We start from the raw sequence: 17,111 nt of genomic DNA on the forward strand, positions 1-17,111 counted from the left end.
CGAGGGTCAGTTTAGTAGACGGCGCCAAAAGTTTCCGACTGATACGCTGCCCAATTTCGGGCATATTTGTTAGATTCCAAGCAAAGATAACTCTGTTGCTTTTCAATAAGGCCACCAAAGCCTCTTTCTCTATTTCAGAAAGTTCTTCAGAGATGAAGGTGGTCTAACTTTTTTCTTCTCCTATCTGCACTTCTTTCAGCTTATCAACTGTTGGAGGTCCCTTGGTTGGTGCCTCCCGAGGTGCTTTGGCTGCCCTCGTTGGTGTTCTGGTCCAGCTCTGTTGTAATTGCTATTTCTGCTCAGTGTTGAGAATGGTGTGTCCTCTGACCTCAGACGTACTTTTTATAATCATCCATCGCATGCTCATGGCATTTTAGAGATGCAATCTGGTCACTTCGGATCTTACAAGTTCCCTCTGCTGTTGGAAACTTAACAGCTTGGTGATAAGCGGACACCACTGCATGCATTGCATGAAGCCAATCTCTGCCTAGAATGACATTATATGTGGATGGGCAGTCTACCAGAACAAAGTCAACTCCTATAACCTTAGGACCTACTGTGACTGGAAAATTAAGTTTAGTTTACCAACCTTTTTAGCTGGAGCACCATTAAAGCCGATAATTGGAGTATCATCTTCCTGAGTAAGATCATCGTCGAGATTCATGACAGAATAGCATCCAGAGAATAAGATACAGGTAGAGCTGCCAGTGTCTATCAGAATTCTTTGGACTCTGCGAATGCCAACCATGCTGTAATCACCACAGCATCATTGTGAGGATAGTAGACTCCTCGCTCATCTTCTTTAGTAAAAGTTAGTCCTCCTTCTATAATAGTCTCAACATAAAACCCAGATTTAAAGTTGATACTGTTTACGTGATTCCAACTACCAATTTTTTGAATCTTGCGCTTCATGCCCCATTTTCTTTCACGGTTGGATGAGCAAATAGCCGCCTGAGCATGACATACAGCTATCACATCGTGCTCGATCAGATTTACATGAGCCAACTTTTGACTACCCTTTAGATACTCCTTCAGCTGTCCCCCATCTGCCATTCTGGAAATCTCCTTCTTGAATGCATAACATTCATTCAAAGTATGGCCGAAATCATTGTGATACTTGCATTTCTTTGACTTATCTCTCCTTCCCTCAGTATCAGGTTTCATAGGGAATGGCTTGGAGAGTTTTCCTTTGAGCTTGTCATACAATTCTGACGGACTGACGCTAAGCTCTGGAAGAGTAAGATCTTTGCTCGGGCGGCCATCTTGTTCCTGACTCTGTGAGACACCAGTTTTGGCATCTTTGTTAAGCTTCTTTCTATCTTTGTCACGCTGTTGCTGTTGCTGTTTTCCTTTATCACTTGCAAAATCCTTTTGTTACTTGTACTTTGAATCTTCCTTAACAGTAGCATACCTTTCTGCTCGCACCAGCAAATCCTGAACCGTTTCTGGAGGCTTCAGAGTTAGTGAATTGTATAGACCAAACTTATTAAAAGAAAGAGCATTTTTGAAAGCTTTTGCAACAACGTCATCTGGGACATTGTTGACCTCTTTGAGCAGCACTCTGAGTTTTCTGACAAGGTCTTGAATGCTTTCTCCTTTCTCCATGTGGAGGTTGAAAAGAGTTCCAGAACCTTTTATGGTCTTCCTGTTGTATCGATAATGTTTTGAAAATTTGTCGGCAAGTTGCAGAAATGTATGGATTGAACGAGGACGGAGCTCATTAAACCATGCCAAAGCTTCTCCGCTAAAGGTAGCTTGGAACATTATGCACATCAATGCACCATTGTTGTTAAAAAGAGCCATAGACGATCTGTACTTCATCAAGTGCTCATCTGGGCAACCATCTACATCATCGTAGGTTGGAACTGAAGGTTGTTTGAAAGAACCAGGGGAAATGTAATCTCTGATGTCATTTATAAAAGGAGATTCTTCAGGTCCTTTGATTGCTAGTTTATGTCGCTTATCTTCCCGAGTAGCTTTGGAATCCATGGCATTTCTAATGAGTTCTTGGACTCGCTACTCACTCAAGTTGTCACTATTTTCTTGCAGAGCAACATTGTTCGTGCCGACTTTGTGGGTACGGTTTCTCCTTTTAGGGCTCCAGCTTGGCTCAACAGAGTCTTGCCTATATTACCTGAAATTTTCTTCAGCCTTGCGTGGGTTTAGCTCTCTGGTTCGAGCGTAACCACACACCGTGAATTATGGGGCCCGATTCGTGGCTTCCGCCCACTATTGGCTACCTCTTCTATCTCCAGCTCTCTGATAACCTCCATTAGTCCTCCGACGAGTGTTCCTCGAACCATTGTATCCAGATTCTGAGGAATCTTAACCTCCAAGACTATGATCAAATCTCTTATTTCCTCGAGCTAGTTTGTATTGTCCTCTTTGTAGTACCGGACTGCGAGAGGTTGCATGTTGTGCTCTAGATCGATTTGATCCGAAGAGGAATATCCGGAAACTGACATTGATCATTCCTTAGGGTACTGGGAACGTCTTGACACTGATCTGCTTCTGTGACGTGACTGTGGGCTATGAACCTGTCCTAGTACAATGTCAGCACCACCTAAACGTTCCACAATTGGAGTTCTGTGGGCGGCTGGAGGCGTGGCTCCTTGGATGATGCCTCCTCTTTTGAGACCTGCTCTCCCTTGGTACGGAAGATTATTGCTGAGAGTTTTCTTCCCTAGGCATTTTGTTGTCATTTCTCCTAAGATGATTGTTTTCTCTGGTCAGCCTGAGCAACATGGATATTAGAGTTTCTTCATTAGATGGGTGAGCATTGTGGCTCAGATCCTGAGGGCCCGATCCAAGCCCAAGGCTGCCTCGCAAACGCCTAGGCGATGGTCTAGATTGGGTGGAAATAGCACCCGACCTAGGCCCAAGGCGTTGCTACAGACGCTGAGGCAGCATCGATAGTCTTGCCCCAGCAGATGCAACTCCGTCTCTATGTGTGATGACTCAAGTATCCCTAGTTGCATCTTGTTCCCTTCTTTGGAACATAATTTGAGTTTTCCACCAAAATCTTCTTCTTGCCGGGGCCCGGCGTCCAGATTCTATGGGAGAATCTGACGCGTATACTGATGTTGAGCATGAACCTCATCAGCAACTGTGTGTTGTGCTGTTTCAGATTAGGAGGAAGGTTTTGTGCAATTTCTGGAGCCTGACTAGTGTCAGCCACCTTTTGATTTCTTTTGGATCTACTAGCAGCCATTGATCGTGATATTCAATATAATAAAAGAGAAGAACGTGGTCGTGGGTTTGCTCCCCATAGACGGCGCCAAAAGATGTCGGGGCAAAAATTGTAAGCTACAGATCTACCAAAACACTTTTGAGAAACTGATCTTATGAATATCACCACCTGCGAGAGTAAGACTACTACTACAAAAAAAATTTAGAACTTGCGCACCTTGTTGAACTTGTTGCATAAGAGAATATGTTTGAAGTATTGAGACTGAACCACTTTTTAGTTCAGTGGCTGCCTACATACCCCTGAGGGATCAAGTCTCTGAAAATCTCCAGAGTGTGGAGTTTTTCAATGTAGTTCTGTTTTCCAAAACTTTTCAATATGTAACCATCCAAAAAACTAGGGAATATCTGGATATGGATCCTTATCCCTATTTTTCAGTTACATTGGATAAAGCCAAAATATATCCCTAGTTTTCAGTTACATTGGATAGAGTCAAAATCTATCCCTAGTTTGTAGTTACATTGGATAGAGTCAAAATCTCCAAATTCTGTGAGATCCGACTAGGCCTTGTTTTCAGCTGATTATGGGCTTATAGTGAGGCTTGGCCCACATGCCATGTTGTGCCCTGGCTACAAACCAGGGCAAGGCCTGCAGATATGAAGGATCCAATCTGGGTGTCATGTCCAGAGATCATTCCCAGCTGGTCCATAGAGGCATTGTACTGCTGAGCATTCCATCGAGTTAGATGTCTTACTACACAAGTCAATCCAATGAGGCCACAAATGAGGAGGATCAGGTAAAGCCATGTGGACCATTTATGAGGGTCCACACAGTATGCTACCAGAATATGCAAATAAATAACTAAAAAAAAATATAAAGTGAAAGTAAGAGCCAAACCCTCCGTGGTAGCAAAATGCAAAGCAGTAATATTATATTTATTTGATGCAGCAGGATCAACCCCACCCTCGATAAGTGATTTCACAGTCTCCAAGTTCCATTCAAATACATAGATGGATATAGGGGGTGCGTGTGGGGGCGGCCTCACCCTTAGGATTAGAAAAGCTCCATTCACTACAAGAAATGGGGTCTTTGGCGACAAAAAAAACGTCATTGAATATTGTGAAAGCGTCGCTAATTATATTTCGGCGACGTTTTTTGGAGTGTCCCGCCATCGTGGACAATGATATAGTCGGCAAAGATACATAGCGACGATTTTACAACATCGCCAAAGATGAGATCTTCACCAACGATGCAAAACGTCGCTATTGCTTTTATTTCATCGCTAACTCTTCCGTGTTTTCTACACAATAACGTCGCAAAAGATGTACTTTTAGCGACGTCTTCAAAATCGCCGCTAGTAATGCCTTAATAGCAACGTTTCTATTGTCAGTAAATATCCAAAATTTTTGAAAATTTTAGTGTTGTTCGTGACGTTATAATCATCGCTATAAGTCCATTTTTTTTAAAAAAAATGGTATTATTAGCAGCATTTTTAGTGTCGCTAGATATAAGCGTCGTTTCAAATAAACTGTTGCTAAAATTCTATTTTTTTAATTTATATTTGCATATATATTATTTGGCGACTAAAAGAATAATTAGAAGTTGTGCCATTGTTTCTTTTTATATTTTTTTCTTCTCAACATACACCTGGTCCTGTTTTTCCTGCTTACATACAACAATTAAACCTAATAAAAGAAACAAAACAACATCAAATCAATTACCTAAAACTGTATAAGAAATAGTCGGACAATTTACTTCATTAATGATAATAATAAAAAAGTAATTTCATTCTGTACAAAGTTTCTTATGAACTCATCTTACATAATAAAACTACAAAAAAAATGACAATTTATCAACTGAAACCATCTTTGCAAAAAACTTTGCTAATATGTGACACAATTGCGCATTGATTTACCAACAACCTCTTGCAATACAAACCCATTTCTCTTCTGACATAAGTTTATCTGCAGAAAAAAAAAAACGATTCGTTAGACCTAAATCTTTGAATGAAAGTTTAACTCTTCTTAAAATTAATTAATTCTTAAGTTTGGAAAACAATACAGGTTATGTGCTTTGTGTGCATGCATTAGCATACCTAAACGCTAGTAATTTTGCATGTAAACAAATTCAATTTATTGACATTCCAAAGAGAATAACAAATGAATACTAGATAGTACAGTCCACAAAAGTTTCAAGATTGAGAACCAAGTAAAATAAACTACACCCTTTGCCCGAAGTCACTTGAGTGGATATGATGAGATGATCATATTAACCTAAAACCAACTAAAAACGATCATTCCTTTACATCTTAAGAGAAGTCTGCAACTCCCTTTACTCCTAAGAGCACCTTGACTACCAATATAAAGTTCTCTAGTAAAGCTGTTAATGTACAGTAGCAACCATTCCTTTAAGTATTCCTCAAACAAATTTACAACTTAATACCTTAATCAGAAGTTAGAATCAATATAATTAGGTGTAACAATAGGATCAAGTGCAACTTGATCCTATCCATTTACTACTAACCCTATCACACAAATAGGAAGCATCACTATTTAGACAAGTAAAAGTAAGCAACATTGAACCTGTTTCCTTTCAAGAGTTATACCCTCATCCAATGTACAACAAAGAATGTGTTAGTAAAGCCACCCCTCTGCAACTCTGCATCAGCAAACAAACAACATCGAGTCAAAAAAAATAATGGGTATCCAGTTTGTACGTAATAGTCCTCCCCCCCCCCCCAAATCTCCTATTTTTTCTCTTTTGCCTAAACATCCCATGATACCTCAACGGAAAGTTGAACTATATATTACAAGATTTATTGACGATAAACTCAAAAAATCATTTCAACTAAGAAAAGGCCAGCCTCATCAAAAGGATCTCTTAGGTGATAAACATTACCAAAAATAATATGGCTTACTTCAGACCAAAGATATGAAGTAAAACAAGCAAAAATCTGAATCATTAGATTGAATACGATACTAGCGGGGATCTCTTATCTCAAATTCACCTTTATCTGCGTCATAGCCACAAATAACAACAACAAAATGACTTGCAAAGAGATAACATCATAGACCACTTATTATTATTTAAGTAAAGAGTCATATGTTTCAGATTTGCACAAGCCATGACAACTTCTCTAATAGACTCATTATGAGAGAAGTCCTACAGACTTTTCTACCTCAGTGGCATGTGTATCGACTATCGAGTAAAGTTTTTAGTGAAAAAAGAAAGACTATTTAAAGTTGAGGAATAGGATGAGACTAAACAATTAGAAGAAGATATAAATCTTCACTGAAAAAGATAAATAAAAATCAGTAGAACAACTCATGCAACTATGCAAGTCTAGGAGTGTGAGGAAAGGTACCGCAAAAATAGGCAGAGTCCATCCACATTACGGAGACCAAATTAATCTAAGGGGCGGGCTTAGGTCCTTACAAGGAACCTCATAACATTTTCCTTCACCCACGAGGAGGGTGCGGTAACTTTATCGTAATTGAGAAAAACAAAACAAGTCGGATCCTACTTCATATTCAGTTTAAAGCACACGAAAGCAACGTTTTCTTCATACAAATTTATAACACCACAAAAAAAAAATACCAGTTTTCATCTTTCAATGTTTGTTAAATTAAAGCACTTTCTGTGACCTAAGATGTAGGGCAGTAGTATCATCCAGTTAATAAATCTAGGAAACTATAAAAGTCAACACCACATAAACAAACATAATTACACAACTATAGGGCAAATAAGTCCGTAAAACAAGATATCACGGTGAGAAGTTCGAGCAATGAGGCATCAATTTGACTTTATGTACAACTGATTTAAAAAAAAACTCAAGGGTCCATTAGTATATCTCTACCCTTTTCTTTGAATGTGAACATATACACCACCTCCAAACCGTTTCATTTCTAATCTTCTTGCAAGGAAAAAAAAATAAAAAATGGTTGCTTCTCAAAACAATGAACAAGAAATAAACAAGACAGCCCAACAACATTGTCTCTATGACTTTTGTGAAGAAAAAAAAGCTTTATTATACTTATCTTTCTCGACAGTCATGTCAAGCCGAACAATCTGAGCAAGCAATTTGGGAACAAGAAGCTTTCGGTGAGAATTTGTCAAGTTAATCGAGTTTAGCTCATTATACATATTCAAGTAAATCACGAGAAATATACATAAAGGAACTCAAATATTGATAAATAAAAGAACATAGATATATATATATATATATATATATATATATATATATATATATATATATATATATATATATATATATATAAAGCCAATATCTAAAAAAAAAAAAAAAAAAAAAAAGGTATGCGTGTCTACATCACTTAATGACATAGCAAATCTAGGTTTATTAAGCAATATCAGGGTTTTTTTTAAGATAGGAAATAAAATCTAGTAAGAATAAATAATTTAGGGGTTTTGTTTTTAATATATAGCAAAGAGTTAGAAATTCTTACGGGATACGAAGAACAGATGCGGGAGTGATGAGAGTTTTTTCCGCCCTAAATTGGTAGACAATACGCATGCGTAGACGGTGAGAAGAGAATTTAGCTTTGCAATTGAGAACTGGAATGTTAGGAAGAAAGGATGGAGCTTGAGCAAATTCGAGCAATTGAACCATTAAATCCACTGTTTTTCAATTGATTAGATCTGAGAATGCAAGTAAAAGGTGCAATGGTGCACAATTTTAAAGATCTGATGGTGCCAAATAAAGCTCAAAGTAAAACAAAGTAGTCGAACTTTCATCTCTTTCAATTCATACCTGATGAGAATAATCATATCATGAATTCCTCCAGAATAAACCACTGCAACAGGTTGTGGAATGGCCTACATAGAGTAAAACAAAGAAACCCCCATTTCTCATATACTAAAACCCTAACCCTAGGTCTACAAATTATAAAATAGAACGAAAAAGGGATGGTAAAATTGCATATCGTGGCTTCCAAACCCCGTCTCTCTTTCGCCATTTCATCGTGCTCTATACGGTGGTTCTGGTACACAATTGCGTTTTCTTTTGGTAGTGGAACTGTGGAAGGTTTGTCTTTTTTGTTGAAAAGAAAATAAAGGGGGAATGGTGTTAGTCATTTTCATTTTTCTTTAATAATTTATTATCAATAATTTCAAAAATCATAGGCGCTAGATATCCAAAAATAGGGCGGTATGCCAAAACTTTGAACGGGTTGGAAACACTCAACCATTTGTGACGCCAATAATGTCGCGTCTTTGTGGTTCTAATTTTCCACTTTTACCAGTACCATTGGCTACAATAAATAGCGTGGCTCAAAAATAACTTCTAGTGACGCCTTTTAGAGAACGTCGAGATACAACTATCATCACCGACGTTAGAAATCACCGTCATTGATAAAATGTTATTTTCAACAGTATTTTCGTCGCCAAAAAGCGTTTATTTATTTTAATATTTTGAGCAAGACTTCCAGCAACATAAAAAGCGTCGCCAAAGACTTATTATCAAAAATAAGACAGTCGATAAATGGCGACGTTCTTTACGTCGCCAAAAATGACAATTAGCCACGTTTTTGTATTGTCACTAAAAATTTTGTCGCTAAAAAGCTAATTTGTTGTAGTGATTACCACATAACTAATTGCCTAGAAAAATCTTCAAACTATAAAGACTCGTACCCAATTATTATATATATTTTAGCAAACTTCCACTACCGCACCCCCAAAATTTTAACAACTATAGTGAGAATATAATCAACAAAAAAAATAGTATAAAAAAAAGACTAATAAAAAATATTCTAATAAACCAACGTTCTAAAGCTCAACCAGTCAATTTGTATAATTATATTATCACCTATAACAAACCCGTAAGCTCTTATTCTTTTCTTTCACTCTCAATTTTTAAACAAGTGTCAGACCTCAACCCAAACAAAAAACAAATTCAGAAAGGATTTGCGGCGCAACTTATTTCATATTTGTTCTAATTATTTGTAAAACTCGTTATCATTATCAATAAAATTTTCACTTAAAAAAAAAAAAAAAAAAAAAAATGTAATTTTTTTACTTTCAATGTTAATCTTTTATAGTTTTCTCCACATAATAGTAGGGTTATATAGACTTATAGCATTATAGGAAGTTAACAATTTATTGAATTGTTGTAGACTTGTATACTAGATTATGTAGATATATATAAACATAGTAGTATCAATTAATGGCTTAAGTGCTTATAAAGTAGTTAATTTCATCAGTCCATATTAAATTCTTAGTAGTGTGAATTGAAATAAATGGATAATTTTGTTGATCTTTATTGTTTAAACCTTTTGACAAAAAAATAAAAAAAAAATTGCATACTTTTTATTTATTTTTGGGATATAGTATGTCCAGTAAAGACATTCTAGTTTTGTGATATAGCTTGGTCTTGTATAGGTCCATAACGTGTCTTTTGGAATGAGTGTTGCACCCTTCTTTGTTGCCGCATCCGCTCCGAAATTGGCTTCAATTCCCTATATGTGTGAGAAATGTGCCAGCAGTCAAGCTTATGAATAACTCTCTTCCACCTAACTTGCAGTTTCCAAGGAATTGTGCCTTTTCCGAAGGCCAAGACCGCAGACTTTGAATCACATTCTACCCAAAATCTCAAGCAATAATATGAAACAAAAATTAAAACTAATGAGCTATTTCATTGCTGACATAAAGAATGGACACACCTTTTAGAGCGAGAGAAAAGCAATGCCTATTTAAGATTGGGAGAGTAGAGTCATGAGAAAGTCGAGATGTAGAGTTCATTGCGCCCAGTTGAACATTTGAGCTTCCCCCACAATGCATATACTCTCACATAAAACACTTTATGATGTGGGAGGCTGAGTGATACATGCCTAAGCCCGCAAAGCATGCAAATTAAACATTATTTTTCTTTCATTTTCTTTACAGATTCCAATTTCCTTTTTGTCTTCACCGGATAAGGCGATAAGTTTTTGTATTTCTACAATTGACGGTTTACAAAGGAATTATTATGGCTTAAATACATCAATTAAGAAGACAGTTCAAAGGTTATTTTGTAATCAAAGACCATTAATACTGAGTAGTGGAAAATACTCCCAGTGACCCACGTCAGCCTTCCTTTTTTCTCTAAAACTGACACATCAGATTTTTTATAAAAAAAAAAAAAAAATTACGCAATTTTTTTGCCAATTTCAATTGTTCGTAGCCCAAAATAGTTAAAAACCTCTTTCTATACTCTTTTTGCAATTCTACAAAACACTCCTACTCTCCAAAAAAAATTCATCTCTTCAAACCCTCTTTCTTATTCTTCTCTTCTTCCAAAATTAAACGAGTGGAGCTCATTCTAGGTCATCGACTAATCATCATATTAGGCTCCCTTGAATATGTCGCAGATTAAACTCTGTTCTTCTCTCAACTGAAGGAAACGACCAACTGAAGGAAGCGACCAATACAGAGAGTATGGCAAAGAAAAAGAATGGGGAAGATTCAGCCTGTAGCCAGAAATATGGGAAGTTACGGCGCTGCTTGGGCTCCAACAAACAACATCTTCGACAAGTAGAAACCGATGGAGAACGATGAACAAGATTCGGAGTTGAGTAGTTCGTGGTTAGTTTTCTGTGGGGGTGGTGGACAAGGTCGAAGTGGAATTCCAAATTCGCTCTTGCTAGCTCAATTCGATTCCAATTCTCTCTCCCATATTCTTCTGTGCAATATAGTTTGGAAGTAAAATTTATGAGAGGAGAATTATTAGTAACAACGCTTTCAATATTATCAAGGTTCGTTTTTCTTCTAGCAGCTATGGCAGGCGCACTTATTTACTTCTCCACCGACACGCTTCTGAGAGAAGGACGACATCACCACCAAAAAACTAACAAGTGATTCAAAGGTAACAAATTTTTCCTCTCTCTCTATTCAGATTTACATTTGTCTCCTTTTTTAGTTATATTAATTTAACCCGATGTAAGTAACTAGGGTTTGTATTACTTGTTTGGGTGAATTGGGGAATCGTTTTAGTCTCACTTTGCATTTATGATGTGTTAACCGTTTGCCGTTTTAGTTGTATATATTGGGCTTAAATCAGGTTCCACGTTTAGAAAACGCGTTTGAAGTGGTATAGCAAATGGAAATGACAAACCTTCTCTATTGGAAAACTTTCATATGGTTTGGTTTAGCATGTAAGCTAAAAAAGTGAGTTAGGAATATTGAGAGACAGTTTCTTGGTTTCTTTGGTTTTCCCACTTTTTCACCAAGTCATCCACAGCCTTATTTGCATGAGTATGACCAACACACCAAAATCCTACAAAGTGAAAATCTACCAAGAATCCCAAGTCCAAATGGTTAATACAATATATAATAGATGAGGAAGAAGGAACACTTCACCGATGAAGAAACGCCCCTCTAATTTCAACCGATCTTTTTTATATGTATCTTATTTTTTCAACAAAGACTAGAAGAATAACTTACGTAAAGAAACTTTAAGAAAGGCGCATTACACATGAAGTTTCATAAGAACAAACAAAGCATCTCTGTGTACATAAAGGAACATGTTGTCAACGTGTTATGGCCTATGGGTACAATTTGCCATCGAAATATACACAATAATTAGACCAAAGGGCATTTCAGTAGAAAATTCGGTGTTGCTATACCACCTTGATTCCACAATATGAAATAAGCTTCCTTTGTTAGTTAGAAACTCAAGAACCTTTCCAAGTTCCAACTCTTTGCGGTGTTAACAAACTAATGGCGAGTTAATAACCGAGGAAGCTCATGGAACTCCAATGGGGTCTTCAAGCAATCAAGTCGAGAAAGTGTCAACTGCCACAAAGATCGCCTTCTCTCCTGCCGCTATACAAAGACAATCTAATTCTTTAAACATAAACATTTCCACGATTAAAGACGACCTCCAGTTCTTTTCACGACTTCTAATAGCAATTGGAGAAGCAAAGAATGCTCGAACAACTTTAAAAATTTGGAGTTTCAAAAGGTTTCATGGGACTTGCAGCAACTACACAATCTTTGCACCCTGCTTGAGAAGAATATGAATGTCAAGCAAGTCGGTTCCGTGAGAAGTAGGTTCGATTCGGAAGCTTTATCGAGCTTTAAATGCTGAAAAAACATGATGGAATCAAAGAGATGATGTTTTCTGAATCACGTATTGGGTCTTTTGGAGTTGGGCTCCTTGCTTCCGCTTTAAAGATAAACGAGTTTGGAAGAGTTGCAGATATAAGAGGACTCAATTGGTTCGAGAGAGGGCAGAGGAACTCTCAAAATGATTGAAGTAAACTCCACTTTGAAGATGTTAATAGTTCTTGATTCACACTCGATCACAAAGAGGCCCTCTCATCTCCACAAGACTTGCAAGGAACCGGACCATGGAAATTCATGTTTGGAGTGGAGGGAATGGAGAAAAAGCTCCAAAGTGGTGGAATTTGAACCGTGCAAATGATGCACTAACACGCATTTACAAACTAGATATTTCGGGTTCTTTGTAGTGGTGCATTGGGATGGAATACATTTGTCAAATCTCTAGATATGACAGAATCGATTGAAGTCAAGTGGGTAAAGGAATTCAGATGGGTTTTAGAACGTAATCAAAGCCTCAGAGAGGTGAACCTATCCACGACTTGCCTCAAAGACAAAGGGAGTCATATCACGTCCTTACTGGGTTATTCAAGAATAAGTATCTAGAGAGCTTATACCTAAACGAGAATTGGTTGATGGAATAGGTGTTGAACATTTACTCTGTCCACTCGGCGAGGTTTTCAGCATTTCAAAATCGGGCAAATACAATACTTATTTGCAAAAACTCAGAAGTGAAGTTAGGACAGTTTATATGAAATACTTTGTTGAATATGTAATTCTGAACTTAGGATATTTATGTGAATCGGTTTTACTACAGTTGAATAAGTCACTAGATGTTCTGATTAGTGTCTACAATGATTCTTTACTTTGACCAAGGTTTTCAACACTTTTATTATGTGATTTTCATATAGATGGTTTGAGTGGGATGTCCCAGAGTCCTCTGAAAAACATCAAGTGGACCTAAAGTCTTCTGAGAATATGTTGACCCAGTTGGAAGATGTTGAACAACAGTTAGCAATGACTTTTAGCACTGATGGTTCTGCACTTGCTGTTGGTGGTGAGGTATGTTCAATCTGTTTTGATTGGAGATACATGCTTGTCGATTGTCGATACACATTTGATAAGTGAAAATCAAGTAATGATACTTTAGTTGTAGCCTTTAGGCTCGCTTATTGAAACCATTTCAGCGTTGTCTTTAAACCAGAGTACTAGATGTTACTTAGTGTGGGGTAATTAAGTCTCTATATTTTGTTCTTCAAGGAAGATAGGAGGCATGATTATACCTTTTATCTAGGAGGCAATGATTTAGAGTGGTTCTTAGGTTCCTGAAATGTGAAGAAGAATATCTTTGTTAATAGTTATAGGTATTATGTGACAAATGATACACTACAAAAAGATGGAGATGGTTATTCCTTTGACTTCATTAACATTATGTTTATTCTGACAAAAGTATATTTATAGGCGAATATGTATGTATATGTATTTGCAAGTATTGCCATTTCTTATAAGTTTAAAACTTAAAAAGTATCTCAATTCTTAGGTAACTATTTATTTTCAACGGGATCAATTCTGATTTGTAACTTGCCTGTTCGAAACATAAAAAGTGGAGGATATCGGTTTGAAAGGGATCCGCAGTGTACTGAGAGAGTATGACAAAGAAAAAGAATGGGAAAGATTCACTGTAGCGAAATATGGGGTTCAAGTTTACGCTGCTCGGGCTCCAACAAACAACATCTTCGACAAGCAGAAACTGTTGGAGAACGATGAACAAGATTCGGAGTTGTCATCATTAAGAAAGGGTCTCTCCTTTATTTCAATCTTTCATCACATACATGCAAATGCAGTCAATATCACATTGAATTCCATCGCTGTCTTCAACTTCCTACCTACACATACAGTTTTGGTTTGTCTTCTAAATTTTTTTCACGTATTAATGGGGATATGCTCAATATAGTTGTAATAAGAAAACCTGTAGTTTTACCCATTTTTTGGCCTGCCTGTCACATTCACACCTTTGCATCACATCCCATGGTAGAGATGTACCATAAGATGGTCTTTTTCATTGAATTTGATCGGATATTAGTGTTGTGAAGTCACCAAAGTTGATACATGTTTCTGTTTTTATATTTCATATGAGCAACCTTGATTTGTTTACTGATGCACTACCGTAGTCCTTAAGTACGTTGATTAGCAGCGATTAGGGTATTCTATAAGATAGTAGATAGTACTTTCTTTTCCATGTAGGAATTTTGACTGCATGTACTCATGCGTGTTTCTAGACGGAACAGCTCATGATAAAGGTTGTTTGGTACTTAAGTTCAACTATGGATTAAGACTTAATTATATGCCACAACAAGGTGATGCAAGCACAAGAGACTGTCGGATATGTTATTCTCAATAGCTTAATGTGTTTCACTTCAGAGTTCAGATAAAAGCAGATACGTAATGACATAAGTATTACGTAACATGCATTTAAGTGAGGATTAGAGTTCATTACTCGGAAACTAATGGTCTTCGTTCTAAGAAATTATGTGGCAGAAGAAGTGGATTCGTTATTATATCGATGACAAAGGGTTGCAGATTTGCAGGCAGTAGGCCTCCTCATATTGATTGAGAATTATTGAAGCTCATTGTATTGTTAAGTCAATATGCTTTAGTTTAATGAGACCTGACAATGTACATGTTTTGAGGATGTAAAGATGTTATACATTTTCCTAAATTACCCGCGCTCAAAACCCATAAAGATGATTGATATACAATAGGCTGTTGATATAAAGGTTTCATAAACATTGGAAATATGCCAAACGCATCACAAGTTCACAACTTGTGAAAATTTAGACTTCAAATAATCACCATCTACCCGACCATTTTTTTTCATAAACAAAACAAACATGTTTACAACATTCAGAGGTTTGCATTCAAAGGATTTCGGAGGTAGGAGAGGGCACATTCAGATTTCAGCATTCAAAAGCTAAAAAAAACCAAACTGGTCCTTAACTCTAAATTTCAGACACACCCACAGATAAATGAGAAGCACATTGCATTCAGAGGCTAAAAAACCAAACTGCCTCTGACTCTAATTTTCTGACACGCCTATAGATAAATGAGACGGTATTCATAACAACATACCCTAGTGAATAGAGAATAATATCACAACTATAATTACATTCAGATGGCAAATATTTGTGTGGTGCAAATGTGACTTATCTTAGCCCAACTCGGTCTCAAAAATAACTGCCTCAAAGACAAGCTCTTAAAGTTGTATCTACTTCGAAAGACTATAGAATTCAGCTATCATGTATAACAGTTTCCTGAAGTAGTCCTAAGTACAAAGAATTGATGAAGCAAATGTCAATCTCCAAAGCAGGTAACCTGAATGATTAGATTGACTTGGAAATCTAAAGAAATTACATTTTTGTTGTGATAACTATTATTTGTCTCAATACTTCAATATTGCAAATGGTGCAATATAGTGTACAAATAAACATTCATTGTCACCTATATCATGATATTTATCTAGATTTGAAATTTACATCGATTTGTTTTTCGCTACTGCTGATGCATCAGCCAGAAAAAATGTACGCATTATACGTACTAGATTATGGTTTGAGAGCTTGTAATCTCTTAAAAAAAAATATAAAAACATAAACTCTTCAAACAAAGTATGCAATGAATCATTAGCTATCAATATACATATATTATTTATTTAAGTGGACTTTAGGCTTTTGAGTCATTAGCTATCTATATAATAAGTCCGGCCATAGGCTGGGCCAAATGGCTAGTAGCTCATAAGGAAGGAGATTATCAATTTCTTTGCCAACGTCAAACCTATGAAGATCTTTGTGGTCCACATGTCTCCCCTCAAATGCAAATCCCAACATGATCCCAATGGTTACATTTTTAGCCCATTAAATTTTTCCTAATTAAAATATTAACTATATTAGGTATCCAATGTATAAACAATGTATGCATTGAACACAAATTATGTCATTCCAATTCTAATGTTTTAGCCAATTAAATTTTTAATAATTAAAATATTAATTACATTAGGCATCTAATGTATAATCAATGCATGCATTGAATTTGTATAACCAACGCATCACTGTCTAGTTTTCTGTGGAGTGCAGATAGATTCTCTCGTGGCCAAGATGTTGGAACATAACTTCCAGCGGAACATCTCGACTCTAGTAGGAATTTTAAGTTTCCAACTATCCATCAGGTCTTGGTCATTAGCACCGCTGGAGGATGATTGACCCTCCTTCCTTTACAGAAATTCTAGCATTGGGAGAGGGGCCCCACATAAGTCTATGACTTACAGAAGGCCTGGCATGCACCTGTTGAATCATCTTGAGAAACATCTCTGGGACAATGGCACTAAGCCTAGAGATGCCCCAAGTTCCTAATGGAAGTAAAAAATCCACCACACTGAAAGAGAGGGGCCCACAAAGCTTGCTGAGGTAGTGGCCACTGGCCACATCACATCCAGCAAAGTAACTGGTTTGTTTTGCACCTTGATCCAGTTAACAGTTAAGAATTTCACCAAAAGGCCATCTCCTATGCTCCAAAGTCAAAATTGAACCCTTTTCAAAATGGGAGAGACGTGATTTAAGAGGGCATACTGATTGTGAAGAGTGAGTTACTTCTTGTATTTGGAATTCAACAACCCTGCCCCAGATAGTCATCTATTGTAGCTTACAGAGAAATACATGCCTACCATTTTCTGGGATTTTTCTACTTGAAAAGAAGATTTATCAATAAGAATATAAAAATCAGCAGTCTACTAATGTCACACATTAGGTTCCCCGAGAAATATAACCAAAACAGCCAACCATAAAAAGCCGGAGGAAGAACATGAGCATTCAACCACCAAAGG

General features: G+C 36.9%; 1 protein-coding gene across 1 annotated transcript; it reads right to left on the reverse strand.

Moving 5' to 3' along the window:
• Positions 1–714: 714 nt before the first annotated feature.
• Positions 715–1,989, reverse strand: LOC147473128 (uncharacterized). The gene is made up of 2 exons (XM_086587789.1): positions 1,412–1,989; positions 715–1,357 (listed from the first exon to the last, which is right to left on the reverse strand). Exons 1-2 carry the CDS (start codon positions 1,987–1,989, stop codon positions 715–717), a joined length of 1,221 nt encoding a protein of 406 aa, XP_086443915.1.
• Between the last annotated feature and the right edge of the window lie 15,122 nt (positions 1,990–17,111).

The sequence above is a fragment of the Coptis chinensis genome, unplaced genomic scaffold, assembly GCF_015680905.1.
Source record: "Coptis chinensis isolate HL-2020 unplaced genomic scaffold, ASM1568090v1 utg4632_pilon_pilon, whole genome shotgun sequence".
In the NCBI taxonomy this organism is placed as follows: Eukaryota; Viridiplantae; Streptophyta; class Magnoliopsida; order Ranunculales; family Ranunculaceae; genus Coptis; species Coptis chinensis.

Coding starts and splice junctions, on each gene's coding strand:
- LOC147473128 (XM_086587789.1), bottom strand. CDS start 1,989: ATGGATTCCAAAGCTACTCGGGAAGATAAGCGACATAAACTAGCAATC. Junction 1,358..1,411: donor TTGCTGGTGCGAGCAGAAAG/GTATGCTACTGT, acceptor GGATTTTGCAAG/TGATAAAGGAAAACAGCAAC.